At 37.2% G+C, this 15,992-nt stretch overlaps 1 protein-coding gene across 1 annotated transcript; it reads right to left on the bottom strand.

Annotated features, from left to right (window-relative positions):
• Window positions 1–1,837: 1,837 nt before the first annotated feature.
• LOC117620274 (RNA helicase aquarius) lies at window positions 1,838–13,947 on the bottom strand. Its single transcript, XM_034350436.1, has 14 exons — window positions 13,225–13,947; window positions 12,872–12,961; window positions 11,682–11,744; window positions 9,875–9,961; window positions 9,620–9,772; window positions 9,356–9,516; window positions 8,575–8,809; window positions 8,339–8,449; window positions 5,947–7,005; window positions 5,580–5,840; window positions 4,922–5,107; window positions 3,664–4,818; window positions 2,929–3,267; window positions 1,838–2,555 (listed from the first exon to the last, which is right to left on the bottom strand). The coding sequence occupies exons 1-14, from the start codon at window positions 13,645–13,647 to the stop codon at window positions 2,226–2,228; spliced, it is 4,653 nt and encodes a 1,550-aa protein (XP_034206327.1). The 5' UTR covers window positions 13,648–13,947; the 3' UTR covers window positions 1,838–2,225.
• Between the last annotated feature and the right edge of the window lie 2,045 nt (window positions 13,948–15,992).

Genomic DNA, 15,992 nt, shown 5'->3' with positions numbered 1-15,992 from the left:
CATGATTGTGACCAGTTGGTAGTTTCAATTGCCGACTATAAACATCTTTGTGTATTCAACGTCCATAATTGCAAAGGGGTGGTGTATAAATAAAAGTGAGATTGACTTCGAGTTACTGGAGTCTGTCTTATGTTTCAAAACTTTCAGAGTTGAGGCTTCAAACTGAGGGATTCATGACAGGATGATTAAAAAAGGTTAAAGAGTTGCTGGCTGGTAACGTGACATCTTCATGGCAGAGTGAAGATAGGTTACTGCCATACCTGATATCTCTTCGCAGTTTGCTTATTCAAAGTAACTCTCAAATTCTTCAACTACATCACCTGACAACACTTCAATCACTTCACATATATAAATGCCCAAGTCTACTTTATATTCCAGAAGCTAGTTTTCCACCTTATGTTGAAGAAATAAAGATTGAGCTGTGCATTTCTATGATGTATTTTGCAAGATCTCATTTACCAACAAGTATAAGAAAAATACATATAAGCAGGGGTGCCAAAATTTGAAATCATTAGTGGAGCAGGAGGCAGTAGAGTAGAGGGTTCTTCGTCTTCTCCTCCTTGTTTGATGCAAGAGGAGGTATCTTGCCTTGAATACTTAGACATGTACCAGTGCCCATCTCTGGCATCCTTATCATCCAGGAGCCAGCTACCCAGATCACTTAAATTCCTTTGCATAAGGGATTGTGAATAGATGAAGGCGATAACTGAAAGTTTTCATGGTAACACTCGTTTTGAGGCTATTATAATCGAGCGATGTGCAAATCTTAAATCCTTACCTGAGGGCCTATGCCACTTTGCCAATCTTCGATATTTATTAGTTGATTATTGTACAAGTCATGTTTCCTTCCCGAGAGGAGGGTTGCCAACAAGATCCTCCAACCTGACATTCATATCTATCGCGGGTTGTGATAAGTTGAAAGCTCTCCCCAAAGGCATGGAGAAGGACAACCTCAACCCTCTTCAGACATTGACCAAAGGCATTGTGTTTAATCATAACTATGTAACTTAATTTAACATCACTTTGACTATAATATTTTCAACCTTGTTCGTAATATTTTTGTTATAACATAATTATGTGAACAAAGAACTTCTTGTCTAATGTGGAGTGACATGACAGTTACCAACCTTCTCTCACTTTATGGGCTGGCTAGTCAGTCGTAGGGATATGCCATCCCTTTAGTTTCTAGATTGATGTTTTCTGCAGATTTTAGGGCAACAACTCTAAGTGGTGAAATCTATTTTTTTTTTTTTTTTTTGTTTTTGGTCAAACTGGAATAACAATACCAGGGCAAAATGCCAAAGGTGCAACGCTAGTGAGGAATTTGACAATGCCACCACCGGTTAGTTGGGTCGTCTCCTACCTATGTTTCCTAGAGTCTTTGTATTTATATGCTCTGTTTTACAAGTTGAGACAGCTGGGAAACTGCTGGAAAGACCATTTTCGTTTTGTGGTGTGGAATGTACTCAAAGAGCAATGTACTTGGAAACAACTTTTCATAGTGAAGTCCTAATCTCTTACAGTGTGAGTGATGACCAGACTTCAGAGAGAACATATGAGATTTGGTGTGTATTTGGGGTTCTTTTTGATAGGATCAATAAAAGCAGAATATTTGATGATAAACTGTTGGAACAGCTTACTTCTCTTCTGTTGGCAAAATGTCATGAAATTTTTCTTGCCCTCTTAGAGGTCTCACCATTTTATTTTTCAATCAAAATTTCACTCAATAGTTCTTGTGAACATATTTTTGGGGTACTGGAGTGACCAATGTTCAGAATAAATTCCACTTTTCTAAACTATGAAAAAGATGAAGCCATAGGACTTTTTCACCGTGAAGGAACTTGAGTAAATCCCCAAATTACATGTTAATTCATTAGCATGCTAATTGATAACTAGGATCAACAAAGATACAGAGGTGATGTGTGCTACAAAAGGATTTCACTTACAATCAAACCCTTCAACCAGCCATAAACATGTAAAGTTCCTACGAATTTCTGCAAAAATTTCGCACTGTGCATAAAAGCATGCTCTTTGCCAATCTCCTCAATATATACTTCTCCATCCCACAAGCAGCACCAACAAACATCACCACACAGCTAATATGAATTGTATTGAGGCTTTGGTTATTGGTTTCCCTTGACCGAAGGGACTGGATTAACTCAAATATCTAGCAGATTGACCAATTACGCAAAAAGAACATCCGCATGGGATCACTGCTAAGCATACTACTCTTCCATATTTGTTTCATCAGAATTGCTTTCAGGTGGCACATTTCTGTCACCGCCACCAGCTTCCACATCTGTCCCCCCATTTGAGTGGTTCTCGAGTGATGACTCCAGATTTTGACCATTTGCAAGGGCATCCATTTTTGTGTCTTCTTCCAAATTGCTTCCATGCTGGGTATTATCCTCTGGTGCCCCATCGGAAGTTACAGGTATATCTGTATCCATGTGATGTTGCCCGGATATTAAATTTTCCTGAGTTGTTTTCTCCTCAAATGCATCTATGGATGGAGCTACTCGACCTGAGTAAGCCATGTACTGATGAAACTTTACCTGGCAAAGAGAAGAAAGCTTTCAGAAACCAGATAACGAAATTCCAACCAATTAGTAAGATTATGGGGCAAGTCTTTTGCAAGAGAGTAAGTCCTCATCAGCCAACAGGCCAGATTTAGCTTTTTCTCTACTGATTACTAATTCAGAAATGTCAATGGCAGTCAAATGTTGAAATTTATCAGAAAAGAATAACCAAAAGCATATAATATAATCTGAAGGGGGTTGTAATCTAAGGGCACAAGAGAGAGAGAGAGATGACCCCCATGTCATCTCATTAATATTCTCCTAGGTAACCCAACTACGAGACCAACTCACTCAAATTGAGGTTTGGAACTCTTAAGGAAAACAGATTATAATTGCATGGAAGGCATACCTCATAAAGCTGTTGGTAGATACCAATCATCTCATCAACACTGCTGACAAGATGCATAGGACCAGTGTCTTCAACGTGGCGTTCTGTGTTTGATGAAATCTCATTCAAATTAAGAGCAAGGTGGTCAGGTCTCTGAAGTAGAAGTTGGAATGTGGGCTGAAGTTCGTAGCATTGTTCAAACAAAGAACGGCGGCAGAAGACATAGAGACCCAGTCGGGCACGAGACATGGCTACAATCAATCTTCTAACATCACGAAGGTGACCCACAAAGCGAGTACGCACAAGAGAGAGCAATATGAAATCATTTTGCTGACCTTGAAATTTATCAACTGTTGTAACCTGAGAACACAATGAAAAACATTTTTCACTAATGAGATCACAGCTCGACAGAAACAGTATTATACTAAATGCAATCACCAAGTGTAAAAAGCGAAAAATGTTAGCAGAGTTCATGGGTCAGGATGCAGGACATTTATCTCTGGCATAGCACACCATAGAGGACTAAATGCATTAACAATACCATATAAAGAAACCTTCATAGTTCCTGGTGTTTTGTTCTGAGGGGATCAAAGAGAACTAAACTAACCTATAGAGCCAACAACTTGCTGATAGACCTTTGAATTTCACAATTGGACGGTTAGATTCTTATATTTTTGGTGTGTGTGCCTGACATTTTATATAACATATTGCCATTCTAGCCCATTTGTGAAGTGAAGGGGTGATCTTATTACTTACCTTGCTGGGAGGGCCTATGAAGTCATAGGGAGCACATCGTCTGTTGATAACATCACGGATTAAAAGCTTCTGGCCATTGTAAGTGGTCAATATGGATATCTTATTTGCAGGGTACCCAAGTAGACGCATATAGATATAGACACTGACAACGTATTCTGCTTCCCCCTCGTTTTGGTAGAACCAAGGTGATGGAGCAGACTCACCTCTGTCATGGTAATCTGGTACATCCACTAATTGATATTCATAGGAGAACCCAGAATTTGCCCTATGGAAAATGGCATCCTCCTTTACATAAGGAAGGTCTCCCAGATCTCTGTATCTCCAGTTGTACAGTTTGGCTATACTTGGCCTGGCTCTACCCTGGGCATTAAGTTCAATATAAGGAATGCCCAAACGGACAAACCTTGTAAAGAGAGACTGGTCCATGTGGCTGTACTTTTGGAATGCCATATTCTTGACAACAGGAGGCAACTGGTGATGATCACCAATCAAGATGCAGCGTTTCAGCCGTGCATAACCATCTTCCTGCCTCTGGAGCAACATTGGAATGAAAGTTTCAATCTCCAAAATTTGAGCACTTTCTTCCATGAGCAAGTTGTCATACTTGAAACCTAACTGAAGGAAATCCTTCCTTTTTAGAGCTGCATGAGTGCATGTCATGGCAACTATCTTTGCTTGCTTGGTCATCAGGTAATTTGCTCGATCAGCAGTGGACTTCAGTAATTCAAATGCCCTACACTCTTCAAGCTCTTGAAACATAGTCTTAAGATGACGAAAGCAACCCTTAGCTGCCCGCATATCTTTCTCGAAGGACTCACCCGTAAAGACTGGTTTCGGAGTGTTGGAGAAGAACTCCTTGAAGGGAAAACGATCTTTAACAAATGATGGTTTATCTTTATTGTCCACACAAGCAGCAAGGAATTGCTCCCAGCGCGAGTATACATGAAGCAACCAAAAGTAACCAGCAGTTTCACAAGTATAACCTACATCCTCAGGCAACTGGAGAGATCTTGCCAGCCTCTCCACTTCACTTAGCAACTCTAAGCGCCGCACAAGCATGGCATTGACACGACCTTGTCGGCTGAAATCAAGATCAGTTGCTAGCTCTTGTTCTCCTTGACCAAGTCGAAGCAGATAGCGTGCAGGCACATCCCTCTAAAATAGAAAATAGGAAAATATTAAATACTTCATCCCACCTTGGAAGCAAGCGATACACAGGATTTAACCAACTAAAAATATTAGAATTTAAAATTTCAACCTGCATTATCTTCTCAAAAAGGTCATTGAGAGCCTGGTTTGAATGAGTGATTATCAATGTTCTCTGAGATGGACAATTATGATAAAGAACATTCAGAATTTGGACAGCTGTATCTGTCTTTCCCGTACCAGGTGGACCCACAACCATTGTGAGTCCTGGCTGAATACCTGAGATGATTGCTCCAACCTACACAACAAGATTAGAACTTTTAAAAACAGAGACTAAATAACACAAACACGGTTCCTAATTAGAAGTTTGTTACTTTACCAATCCATTATAACTTCACAAAGAACTAAAAGATGTTTGAAAAATAAAACAATCTACAAATTCCTATTTCGTACTACTATTACCCATCATATACTGTGTTACGTGATTTTCAGAGAATAACTAAAGCTGATACAAAGAGGGCATAAAATGTTGAAACTATTAATCTAATATACCTCAATAATCTGGCTTACTAATGTATAAAAAAATATAAAAAATTCTGGCTTACTAGTGTAGTTTATTTATTCATCCAAGGTCTTACCTCAATTTTCTTTTTAAGATAAGGCAAGTGGATATTGCAACAGAAGAAAGATCGTATGTAAGCAGAAAGTTAAGAATCGCGCATAAGCAACAAAATGGCATCACACAAACAGTTAAAAAGAAGGAATAGCACCTGAGTGGGTGTGAATCTAACTGAGTTCTTCTTTGGCTGATCTTGGGGATAAGGACCTGGGTCAGGAGGAGTGTATGCCTCAACAACAATTTTTTCTTTCTCAATATCAGAATTCTTCACAGGGCCATCACTGATAGAATCGGTAGATTTCTTATTCCCTGGAAGAGCATTAGTGCTGCTTTTGATCGTCTTGGGAAGCCTTATTCGAAAAGGGGGGCTTGGATTCAAGTTTTCTGTACCATCTGGACTAATAAAAGAAACCTAAAAAGTGAACATGCAAACCAGAAAGTCTTTAGTAAAATCATTCCCCAGGATACTAACAGACAGACCGACAACAGTTCAACAAAACGGAAATATATCAGCAAACCTGATCATCTGGAAAACACTCCTTCAAATGCTCTGCATCAAGGAAAGTATCTTTGAAATCAACAGTGGCCAAAAGACCTGGCATATTAGTCCACTGTGCAGCAGAAGGATTACCATATCCCAGAAAAATGTTGTGCAACCAGTCAGGAACAATACAATATTCATTCATAAGATCTCTAATGGATTCTAAAATTGCTTTAAAATTATTCTCCTTGGGCTTTCTTCTCATCAATATGTTGAATGTCCCATAAACATCTTCTGAGCCTTTTGCAGCAATGTTGCTGACATCCATGTGGTATTGTGCTGTATCTAAAGCAACAGTCACAGTTCTCAGTTCTCCCTTTGGAGGCTTCCACTCATCCCGTTTAATTCTTCCAGTAAAATCATTCATTAGAGTTCCCTCCTCATCACGAATCTCAATGATTTCACAACCCCGTACATATTGAAGACCAAGCCTCTGAGGCACACTGGCTCTTCCATCCTCCTCTGCACTTAGAGGCTCAAAGGAAGGACGAATAGAAAGTAAAAATAGAACATCATGCTCTTTAAGAGCATTCCATTCTGATCTTATCTGTGCTTTATAACTGGAAACGCTAAAAGTAACTTCTGCTGTTACAGCAGCTGGCTTGACTTCACCAATATTTGGCTGTTTTACCTCACTGATCCTAAACTGTTTGATCGGCACAGCCATCCTTGACCAACCACGAAAAGCAGTTTCTCCTTCATTATTAATGTAGGAAAGAAGATGCGGCACCGCTTCCTGAATATCCTCACGAATCTCATATGTTGATTCGAGACGAAAGAGATTGAAATTTCTGAGGAGATAATCATGTAATGTTAAGAATTGTAAATTAAGTTTTGGAAGGGCTAGACAACCTTCTCCAGAATAATTAATGCTTGGCACAAGGCTTTCATCCCACATAATCAGCTCATTTGGGTAAAGTGGAAGAGCATTTATTTTTTCTTTTTGAGACTGCTGCTTCTCAAAAAAGGAAACCATGACTTCAATAAGGAAATCAACCCTCTGTGACCAAGGATCATCCTTTGAAACTACTTTCAGCTGCATAACAGAAAAAATATCAGCAAAACAAATATTCGCAAAATTACATAATGATGAGATTTATCACTATAAATTCAGCACACATACCCACAGAGAGAGAGAGAGACAGAGAGAGACAGACAGACAGACAGAGACAAAGACAGACAGAGACAGACAGAGACAGACAGAGAGACAGAGAAAGACAGAGAGACAGAGAGACAGAGACAGAGAGATGCAGAGAGGGAGAGAGAAACATGGAGAAAACTAAATTGGAAAGCTTGCATTCCTAAGACGCAAGTAATTAATTAGATAACTCAGAGACCAATGAAATAAAAATTGCAACAGATTCGTCCTGAAACAGAAAAAAATATGGATAGACAACATTCACTTGAATACTCAACAAACACGAGCAAAATGATTACTTCATCTCTAACTTTCTCAATATTAAAGCTCAAAAATCAAACGCAATTACCCTATGAATAAAAGAGAGAGAGATAAATACAATTACAGTTCTAATGCTAGATTCGTTAAATCAAGTCAGCTCAACTAAGCCTTTATTCAGTAAAGTAGAAGTTGTCTACATGAGTGATCTTTCTCCCTCTTCTAACAGAATTACTTTTGACCCTTAAACCAATTCCTTTCTCCACTAAACAGTATAAAAAATAAAGCCTACAAAAAAGGAGCAGAGTTGGCCTCTAGAAGTCCATAGGGCTTAGCCCTCTAGTTCGGCAGCCTAGACATAATGGTCCAAAGTCAAAAGTCTGACCAACCCCAACTAAACATTTATTAAATACTAAGTTTTAAAATAAAGATAAAATAGTTCATGCCGCCCTACCTACGCATCTCACTAATGCTGTCAACATTATACATGCCTCTCTCCTTGTTTCTATCTCTACCTCTCCTTCTCCCTGGAGTCACCATCCAGCATATCGCTTTCAACCTCACCTTTTCTCTTCTCTAACTTCTGATCTATTGCCCATGGTTTCATCAACTTAGTTTAAGTTTTATTCACTTGAAAATCATTAAGAAAAAAGTTTAAAACAGAAAGAGAGAACAACCAAAAGAGCCAGGATAGGGCTTAGCTGTGGCCATTAGGACCAGGCTATGGCTTGGCTGGAATGCAGCACCCCTCTTTTTGTTAACAAGTGATTAACTTGAGACAATACACTGTTAGATTAAGTGAAAGCATTGTGTACATTACCTTTTCACTAACAATTTCCACACAAAACACTATGAAAAATAAATTAAAGCCCCATGCTCATTAGCATAAGTAAATATCAGCTCTGGGTAACAAAATAGAGATTTTCAAACTACGCCACCTTCACTAACATGCTTATCAATCTGTCATACATACCTTTGAACAAACCAAATCCTTCAATTCTTCTGGAGGAAGTACAGACAATTTCTTTGAGAGATCATTGCGCTTGTCAATTGAACCAATGTTAGCCAATGCAAGCTCTCGCAACTATAAGCACAACAGGGAGAGAAAAAAATTAGAACATTAGCATCAATCTATGGAGGAAAACACGGAATAAGAAAGCAGAGACTCCTTTTAAATCAGTCTCCGTATATGACTGCTTATATACAGACCTTAGGAACCTTTTTAAAGGCAAGTAGCTGGAAAGATTGGACGCGATCATAATGAGATTGAAGCACCTCATCATCTGTCAGTTGTGTCCCATCATGATCATTAATCTCAAACCCTTCATAAAACTGGAGCAAGTCGACCAATTGTGCAAAGAGTTTCCCCTTCTCGTGTCTATACAGAGCACTCAAGTGGCATTTGGCAACAACAGCAACATCAGCAACAAGAGGCCTCAAGTACCTGCAATCAAAAGATGATAAAATTGATGTAATAACAAGAGAATAAAACAAAATATAGCAAAATATAGCCTTCAAATTGAAAGCTCTAACTCTCATAACAAAAGCACATGCCAATAGGTTAAAACCTCAGTATAAAAGTTTTACAAATAAAAAGATCCAAATTGTGACCCACTTTCTGTAAACTATATATCTTTGCGGAAATGAATCTATCCTCTATGTTATTGACAAAATTTAAAAAGAAAGGAGATAATAGGAGAGTGGGCATATGATGACGTTCAGGAAAACATGAAATTCACAAACCGTCCTAATAATACCAAACGTATTTCCACAAACAATTACACTGAATTAGCAAAAAACAAACTGGCAGAGTATATGACTATATCAAAGGAAAAACTGTAGTACACATAACATTCTTCTACTTATACCTATGCTAGCATAAATTAACCCAATTATCGAGGAGAATGGTAAAAAAGGACACCTATTTGTTCAAAATTTTATGTACAAAATAGAAAGGTCAATAAGAAATGAACATAAATGCAAAATGTACCTCCTTGTTGGTAGTTGGCTCAAGAGGTCAATAAGAAATTCCATAAACCTCTCACAATACAAAACACAAGCATCATCAACATGCTCCAGTCTATTAGCTTCAACAAGTTGATCATCTTCATTGATACTACGATCTGGGGGTACAACCTTGGAATCAAGTATCTAGAACAGGCACAAAAATAAAAATAATAGTTCCATAAATTCCTTAGCATTGGCAAGCACAGACCTCAAGCATTGCTCAGAATTTAGAAGTGTGAAATTTTACCTCCAGGAACTCTTCAATTAGGTTTCTCAAGAACTGAACTTCGAGTGTAGTTGAGGGGTCAAAAGGCTCTCCTCGTTTTGCAGCCTCCTTGGCTTCCTTTCTTATCATCTTTTTCCATTTCTTGATCAAATCTGGATTAAAACAAAGCTCCATCTGCAAATGAAAGAAGCAAATCAAGTACCATAAAATCCAGATCATACATAAGTTCTGATGACAACGAAAATAGATTTTTAAAACAGAAAATATATATGTTACCTGAAAACGACCATATGACAAACTGTGCCATGATTCCAAACTTGCTAACGTAAGGACAGTGTCACTGACAATTTCATCTTCCAAACTCTGTCACAAAATTCAGTATGTGTATGATATTAAGTACTTTACCACAATCGCAAAATCATTTATGTACTTCACCACAATATTCAGATCCTCTAAAAGAAATAATTGCATCAAGACTAATTGGTATGTTTATAATTACTTTAAGCTATTAATCTCAGTACACAGATTGATATAGAAAATTGATGCGAACAACCTATGCAGGCTAAACCTCTATAAAGGCCAGAATCACATATTATTAGCAGTATATGATGCGCACATACTTGATGGCTGTTAGACCATTTGACCAGATGAATGTTTTCTGGACTTAAGAAACAAAGGCTGTCCAGATTAAACAAAGCAGAGAAAGGTCAAAGACACTGATGCTTTTGAAGGTAAAAACTAATAAAACACTTCATACACTAAAAATCCTAAAAAAGAGTTTAACTGGCAGAAGAAAAGAATGAAAGAAAATTTGGCTGTAAATGCAAAATCCTGAGACACATCTAGCAAAAGCATCAAGCATCTCACTGCATATTTTGAAAGTACTTAGGTATTGAGAAAAAATATCACCTGCACGCTGTTGCGCTGTGGATGCACAACAGCATACAGGTTTGCAGGATCCCGAAGTCCCCACATCTAAAGCTCCTGCGTGTTGTCAATCATCCACAACAATGCACAGGTGATGATTGTTCAAGTATCAAAAACTGAAATATCATAAATCACTCTCTGGAAGTACATTTCAATGGAAATGTTCAAAAATAACGAATCAAAAGTTTGCTAAGACTTTACAGATGTACAAAGAGTTCAAGGATACTGCCGTGCAATAAGAACCAACAATTTAAATATAACCACATGAAGTATTCACTCACTTTAATGAAAGTCAAAAGTCAAACAAATTAAGAGTCTGGTTTAAGTAATAAAGAAGATATAGGTTCTGGACAAAACAATAAGAGTTTAAAGGTGAAGCGTATTATAAACAATCATTTAGTAACATCAACAGAAACAACAATGTATTGTTTATAGGGAGCAAGGACTAAAATATCAGCTGATATATCACTATTTTCAGGTGTCGACATCGATACAGGGGTGTAAGCCTATTTCTTCCCCCCTATCAGCGATATATCTCCAATACTTGCGATATCTTCAATATTTTCCGATATTTCCCCGATACCAGCCAAATAACCCAGAAAATTTTCTTTAGTTTTGAAGGTAACCGAAGGAAGATGATGCAAATTCAAACCCAACAATCTAACCCAGCCACTGAATCAACCTCAATACTCAATAACCTAATGCTTTTTTTGGGACACCAGTTATTCACCTCTGGGTAGGCAAGGTGAAATTCTTTTTCTTTTTTTGGGTTCATCTTCTGTCTCATATTCTCTCTTTATTAAGTCTCATGCCTTCTAATGGGTTGAGTTATGTCTTTGTTTTGTCAGGTTGTCAATGGGTCATTTATCAATTTATTTATAGCCTTTTGTGCTGCTGATGGGTTGTGCTTAACATCCATGAAATTTTCACTCCAAACTTCTGTGCTTTAAGGCCAATATCTGTCTTTTTTGTCAATTTTTCGCGATACCTAAAACAATATTGATATATCCCCCGAAATATCCGTAAATTAGAGGCCCGATATTATCTCCATGGCCAATATTTTCATCCTTGATAGGGAGTAGCCGTCCAACACATATTTCTAGCTCAGGATATATCAGATAAAAATATAAAACCAAACATTAGGATGCTACCATACCTGAAAGGCATTAATCATGAAAACTAGATAATTTGTCTTCTCTGCTATACTTAATTCTCTTCCCTGCAAAGATAACAACATCAATATAAGTCTGAAATGTAAAACACTTGAAGAATTCATTGAAAATCAAACTAATCTCCTTGATATCCCCCGTCCCCAACCAACTTTTTTAAACCATATTTGAAATGTCAAACATTACCATCTATCAGTTTCTGAGTACTCAATGACCAAGAGACCATTTAACCAGATGGTTCATCATATGCAAATTTAACACTGATTATGCACCAGGCTGTACACATACAGAATACTCCTGATTTTACCAAAGGACAACATGTAACAACCGAACAAGGCAAGATTGCTACTCATGAACATCATATGCAAATTTAAACAGATTATGCACCAGGGTGTAAACATACAGAATACTCCTGATTTTACCAAAGGACATCAACCAACATGTAACAACCTAACTAGGCAAGATTGCTACACATGAACATGATAAATGTATGGAGAGAAGCACCATATAATGAAAAAGTAGACTATTAATTGAGAATAAATCAAGAAATTTTGTAAATGTCTTCATTCAAGGATTAAAAAGTCATAACAATAACAAAATCAGGAAAATAACAAGAAAAATAGATAGGAGAACAGAATATTGGACGCTATCATAAGAAGATAACAGTACAAACCAAACCCACAAGCACTATTGAGTAAAAAGGTCGATTATTTGTGGGAAAGGGTTCACTTTTGGGCTTCTCTTTAGGCATCAGTGTTTAATGAGAGCTTCGTTTTCTGTTATGTTTTCAAAATTGGCATGCTGTTGTTTCTTAATGCATCTCGGATATATTATGTAGGTAGATGATAGTTTAGTTTATTTTGTTTTTCCTTTAGAGAATATATTGTCCTCAGTATTGTACCATTGCTTTTTATTAATAAAGCCAGGTTTCCTATTTTTAAAACTTGTTATGCAAATTTTTTCATAACTCATGGAGAAGGAATCAATAAACCATTCCAAACATATAAAAAAAAATACCAACACTGTACTGGACAAAATCACGTAAGCTTCATAGCACCATATATAAACTTCAGTAATACTGAGTTTCTTTAAAATAAAATAAACATTAACAGAAAATTCCTTAAACCATTTTTCATAAATGAAGAAATATGGGATTTCCAATAAAATGGGGACATACCGATTTAAGCCGAAGAACCCTCTCAAGGAATCCCTTAAACACGTCTTTCCGGTCATAAAAGCATACCCAAGCTGCCACATTCTCTCGAAACTGAAAGTCCAAAAATCAAGAGACAAGTTTAATCATAACTGGTAATTGCGTTTAAATACAAAACCTACCTCCTCTCTTACACTGCTTGGAAACCTTAAAAACTGAATACGTGAACCTTAAACTCTAAGAAAATGAAATAATTGTTCCACTATCTAACCCAAAAAAAATCCCTACTTGGATAAGTTTTCTTGCCCAACAGTTTTTTAGCAACCAAGCATACCCTAATTCCACAAACACCAAAACTACAATTCCAAAACTCATACCTTCTCATTGACCATGAGAATCATCGACATAACGTGCTCGAACGTGGCAGTTTCCGGGTCAAAATTGGGCCATAGATAGTTCTCCAAGTACTGACTGACCTCCAAAATCATCACCCTCTGTAATGGTACGGTCTTTCTCTGACCCTCTTTAACTGATAACTCCGTTTGATAGATCTCCTTCACCAGCTCTGGGTCCAAGGGTTGCTTGGGCTGTGAGGTGTCGCCGGTTTTGGACCAGTTAGCAGCGGCAATCATCGTAAGGCGGTCCCGCTGAATCTCCGACAAGGTTATAGAGCTCGGGAGAGCTGAACCGGGTTTGGCCTCAACCGGCTTGTCGCCGGGCTGGTGGGGTTGCTCGACCGGGTACTCGGCGACATGGTGGCGCTTGAAATCGTATGCCCCTGTTCCGTACACCTTCGTCATTGCGAATGTGCTCACTGATTGAGGACCCCAAATTAGGTTTTGGGATAGGAGGACTGAAGAGGAGGTGTGGTTTGAGGGGAAGTTAGGTTTTAGTGGAGTATAACAGGGAGACTTGCAAATTTTGGGGTTTTTGAATTTTGGCTCTGATAAAGATCACGTCAGTAGTAGTACTGCTTGCTTCCGTTCCTCTCCAAAACCCTCCATTTTTAATTTCTCAACAGTAATGTGAAATATATATTCAACGCAGATTCAAAGGTTCGACCAAAACACACACAAAAAATAGCACCGTTTGATAATTATTTTAGTCTTTTTATCACAAAACATCTCTAATGTTTGCGAAACTATCATATTAAATTCTTAAAGTTTTTTTGTATCATTCATTGTCCCTAAAATAGTCCCTCTATCAAAAAACTGTTAAATTCAAGGATATAATCGTCAAATCAATCTAAAATTAATATATATATATATAGTCCCGATCTCTTGGACTACAGGAGTCCAAGAGATTGTAGTCACCCACCGTTGGATATTAATTTAATGATTGAAAAAAGTTTTTTAAAAGGAGTGCAAGAGTGAGCGAACCGTTGAATTTACATCCAACAGTGAGTGACCACAAATCTCTTGGACTACAACAACAAATCTCTTAGACCATTGTAGTCCAAGAGATCAGGACTGTATATATATAACCAAGGAAATACAAAAAAATAGAAAATTTGGAACATCTGTCTCAATTGGCCAGAGCCCAAGGCATATATATAAGTCTAAAGTTGATCTGGAAATTTGACTTTTAGTGACAAAAAATCTGAAGAACACCGTCGCAGAAAATGTTTAGCCACGAACAATCTGATGAACATCCGTCGCTAAAAACTTTTGGCGACGAAAAACTTCAAATTTCTAGGCTAAAACAGCAGCTGGGTTTTTTGAGTTTTAGGTCCTTTTTTCAACTTTAAATCTTCAGATTGTGAAGATACCTCCCCAATTAGTACAGCTTCTCTTGAATATAAGAATTACTAGCACCTAGTGGATTCAACATATATGTAATCAAGAATGGTAATGACCCCAATAACAAAAGCTTGATCCATGTCTGGTGTCACCACAACATGGTAGAGATCCTTGCTTGCCATCAACTCCTTCTTTACCCCTATCTGTGTTTCATTGTGATCAATAAACCAATCCAAACATTCAGAATTTCAATAGAAACTAAGAATGAAACTTTTTATATATTCTTTCATGAGTAGGGATTATTACATGTGCCATTGTGTTGCCTCTTGAGTCAACAATCCTACATCAGAAAAATATCCCTTGATCTCAAAGTCCCAGTCTTTGTTTTGCCTAGCCTCGGTGGAGATTCTGATTGCATGAATTCTTGCCAAACAAGAGTTTGGCTCTTTCAAACAGAAAACCAATTTAAGAAAACCAATTATATATATTTTATAATTTTAGATTGATTTGACGATTATATCCCTGGATTTAACAGTTTTTTTGACAGAAGACTATTTAAGAGCCTCCATATTAATGTTAGAAACCATGAATGATACAAAAAAACTTTAAGAATGCAATCTGATAATTTCGCAAAAGTCAAGGACGTTTTGTGATAAAAAGCCATTATTTTATTTTTAGTTTTTATTTTTGATTTTTTTATGGTAGAGTATAGAGGAAAATGAGAGCGAGAATATGGGTGAGGATGAGATTGGGAGAGAGAATGAAAGGAGAGGATGGGAGGGAAGAGTAACAAAAGTGAAAACAATTTCAAATATATTTCAATTTTTGTTTTTGTTTTCACTTTTGTTACTTATTTCGGGCATGTCAATGTCTTCATGATATCTTGTGGGTCGAGTAAGAGCATCCACAGTGGGGGGGGTGTATTTTCGGGGGTGTAAAACCACTTTTAGGCCTTCTCCAACCCATGAGGGTCTAAACCCAAATTTTTCCCCTCCAAAAAGTAACTATTTGGGTTTTGCCCGGACTCAAATTGTTTTTTCTCCCAACCTTCCGGACTCAAATTTTAAGTCCACAACTTTATTAAATTGTTTAAGAATGGTTTAAGTATAATTTTTTTATTTTTATGGATAACTTTTCTTCATTCAATCTTTTTAAATAACTTCATAATTAAATTTTTTGAACAATTTGACCTTAAAAAATTGAAATTCCACAAATATAATTTTATTCAAAAGAATGAAAAGAGATTGATGAGATTGACAAAGGAAAAATAAATTGAGAAATAGATAAAATATTTTTGGTAGATGATTTGAGAAATGGATGGGTACTTATAGAGTTTGAAGTGAGTTTTGGGGTTGGATATGATCTAGATTAATTTAAAATATTGTTTTGACCATTGGATTTAAATT

Source organism: Prunus dulcis, chromosome 2 (assembly GCF_902201215.1).
Source record: "Prunus dulcis chromosome 2, ALMONDv2, whole genome shotgun sequence".
Classification (NCBI taxonomy): Eukaryota; Viridiplantae; Streptophyta; class Magnoliopsida; order Rosales; family Rosaceae; genus Prunus; species Prunus dulcis.
Note: the sequence above shows the minus strand (reverse complement) of the source record. Positions and strands in the feature narration are given on the sequence as shown.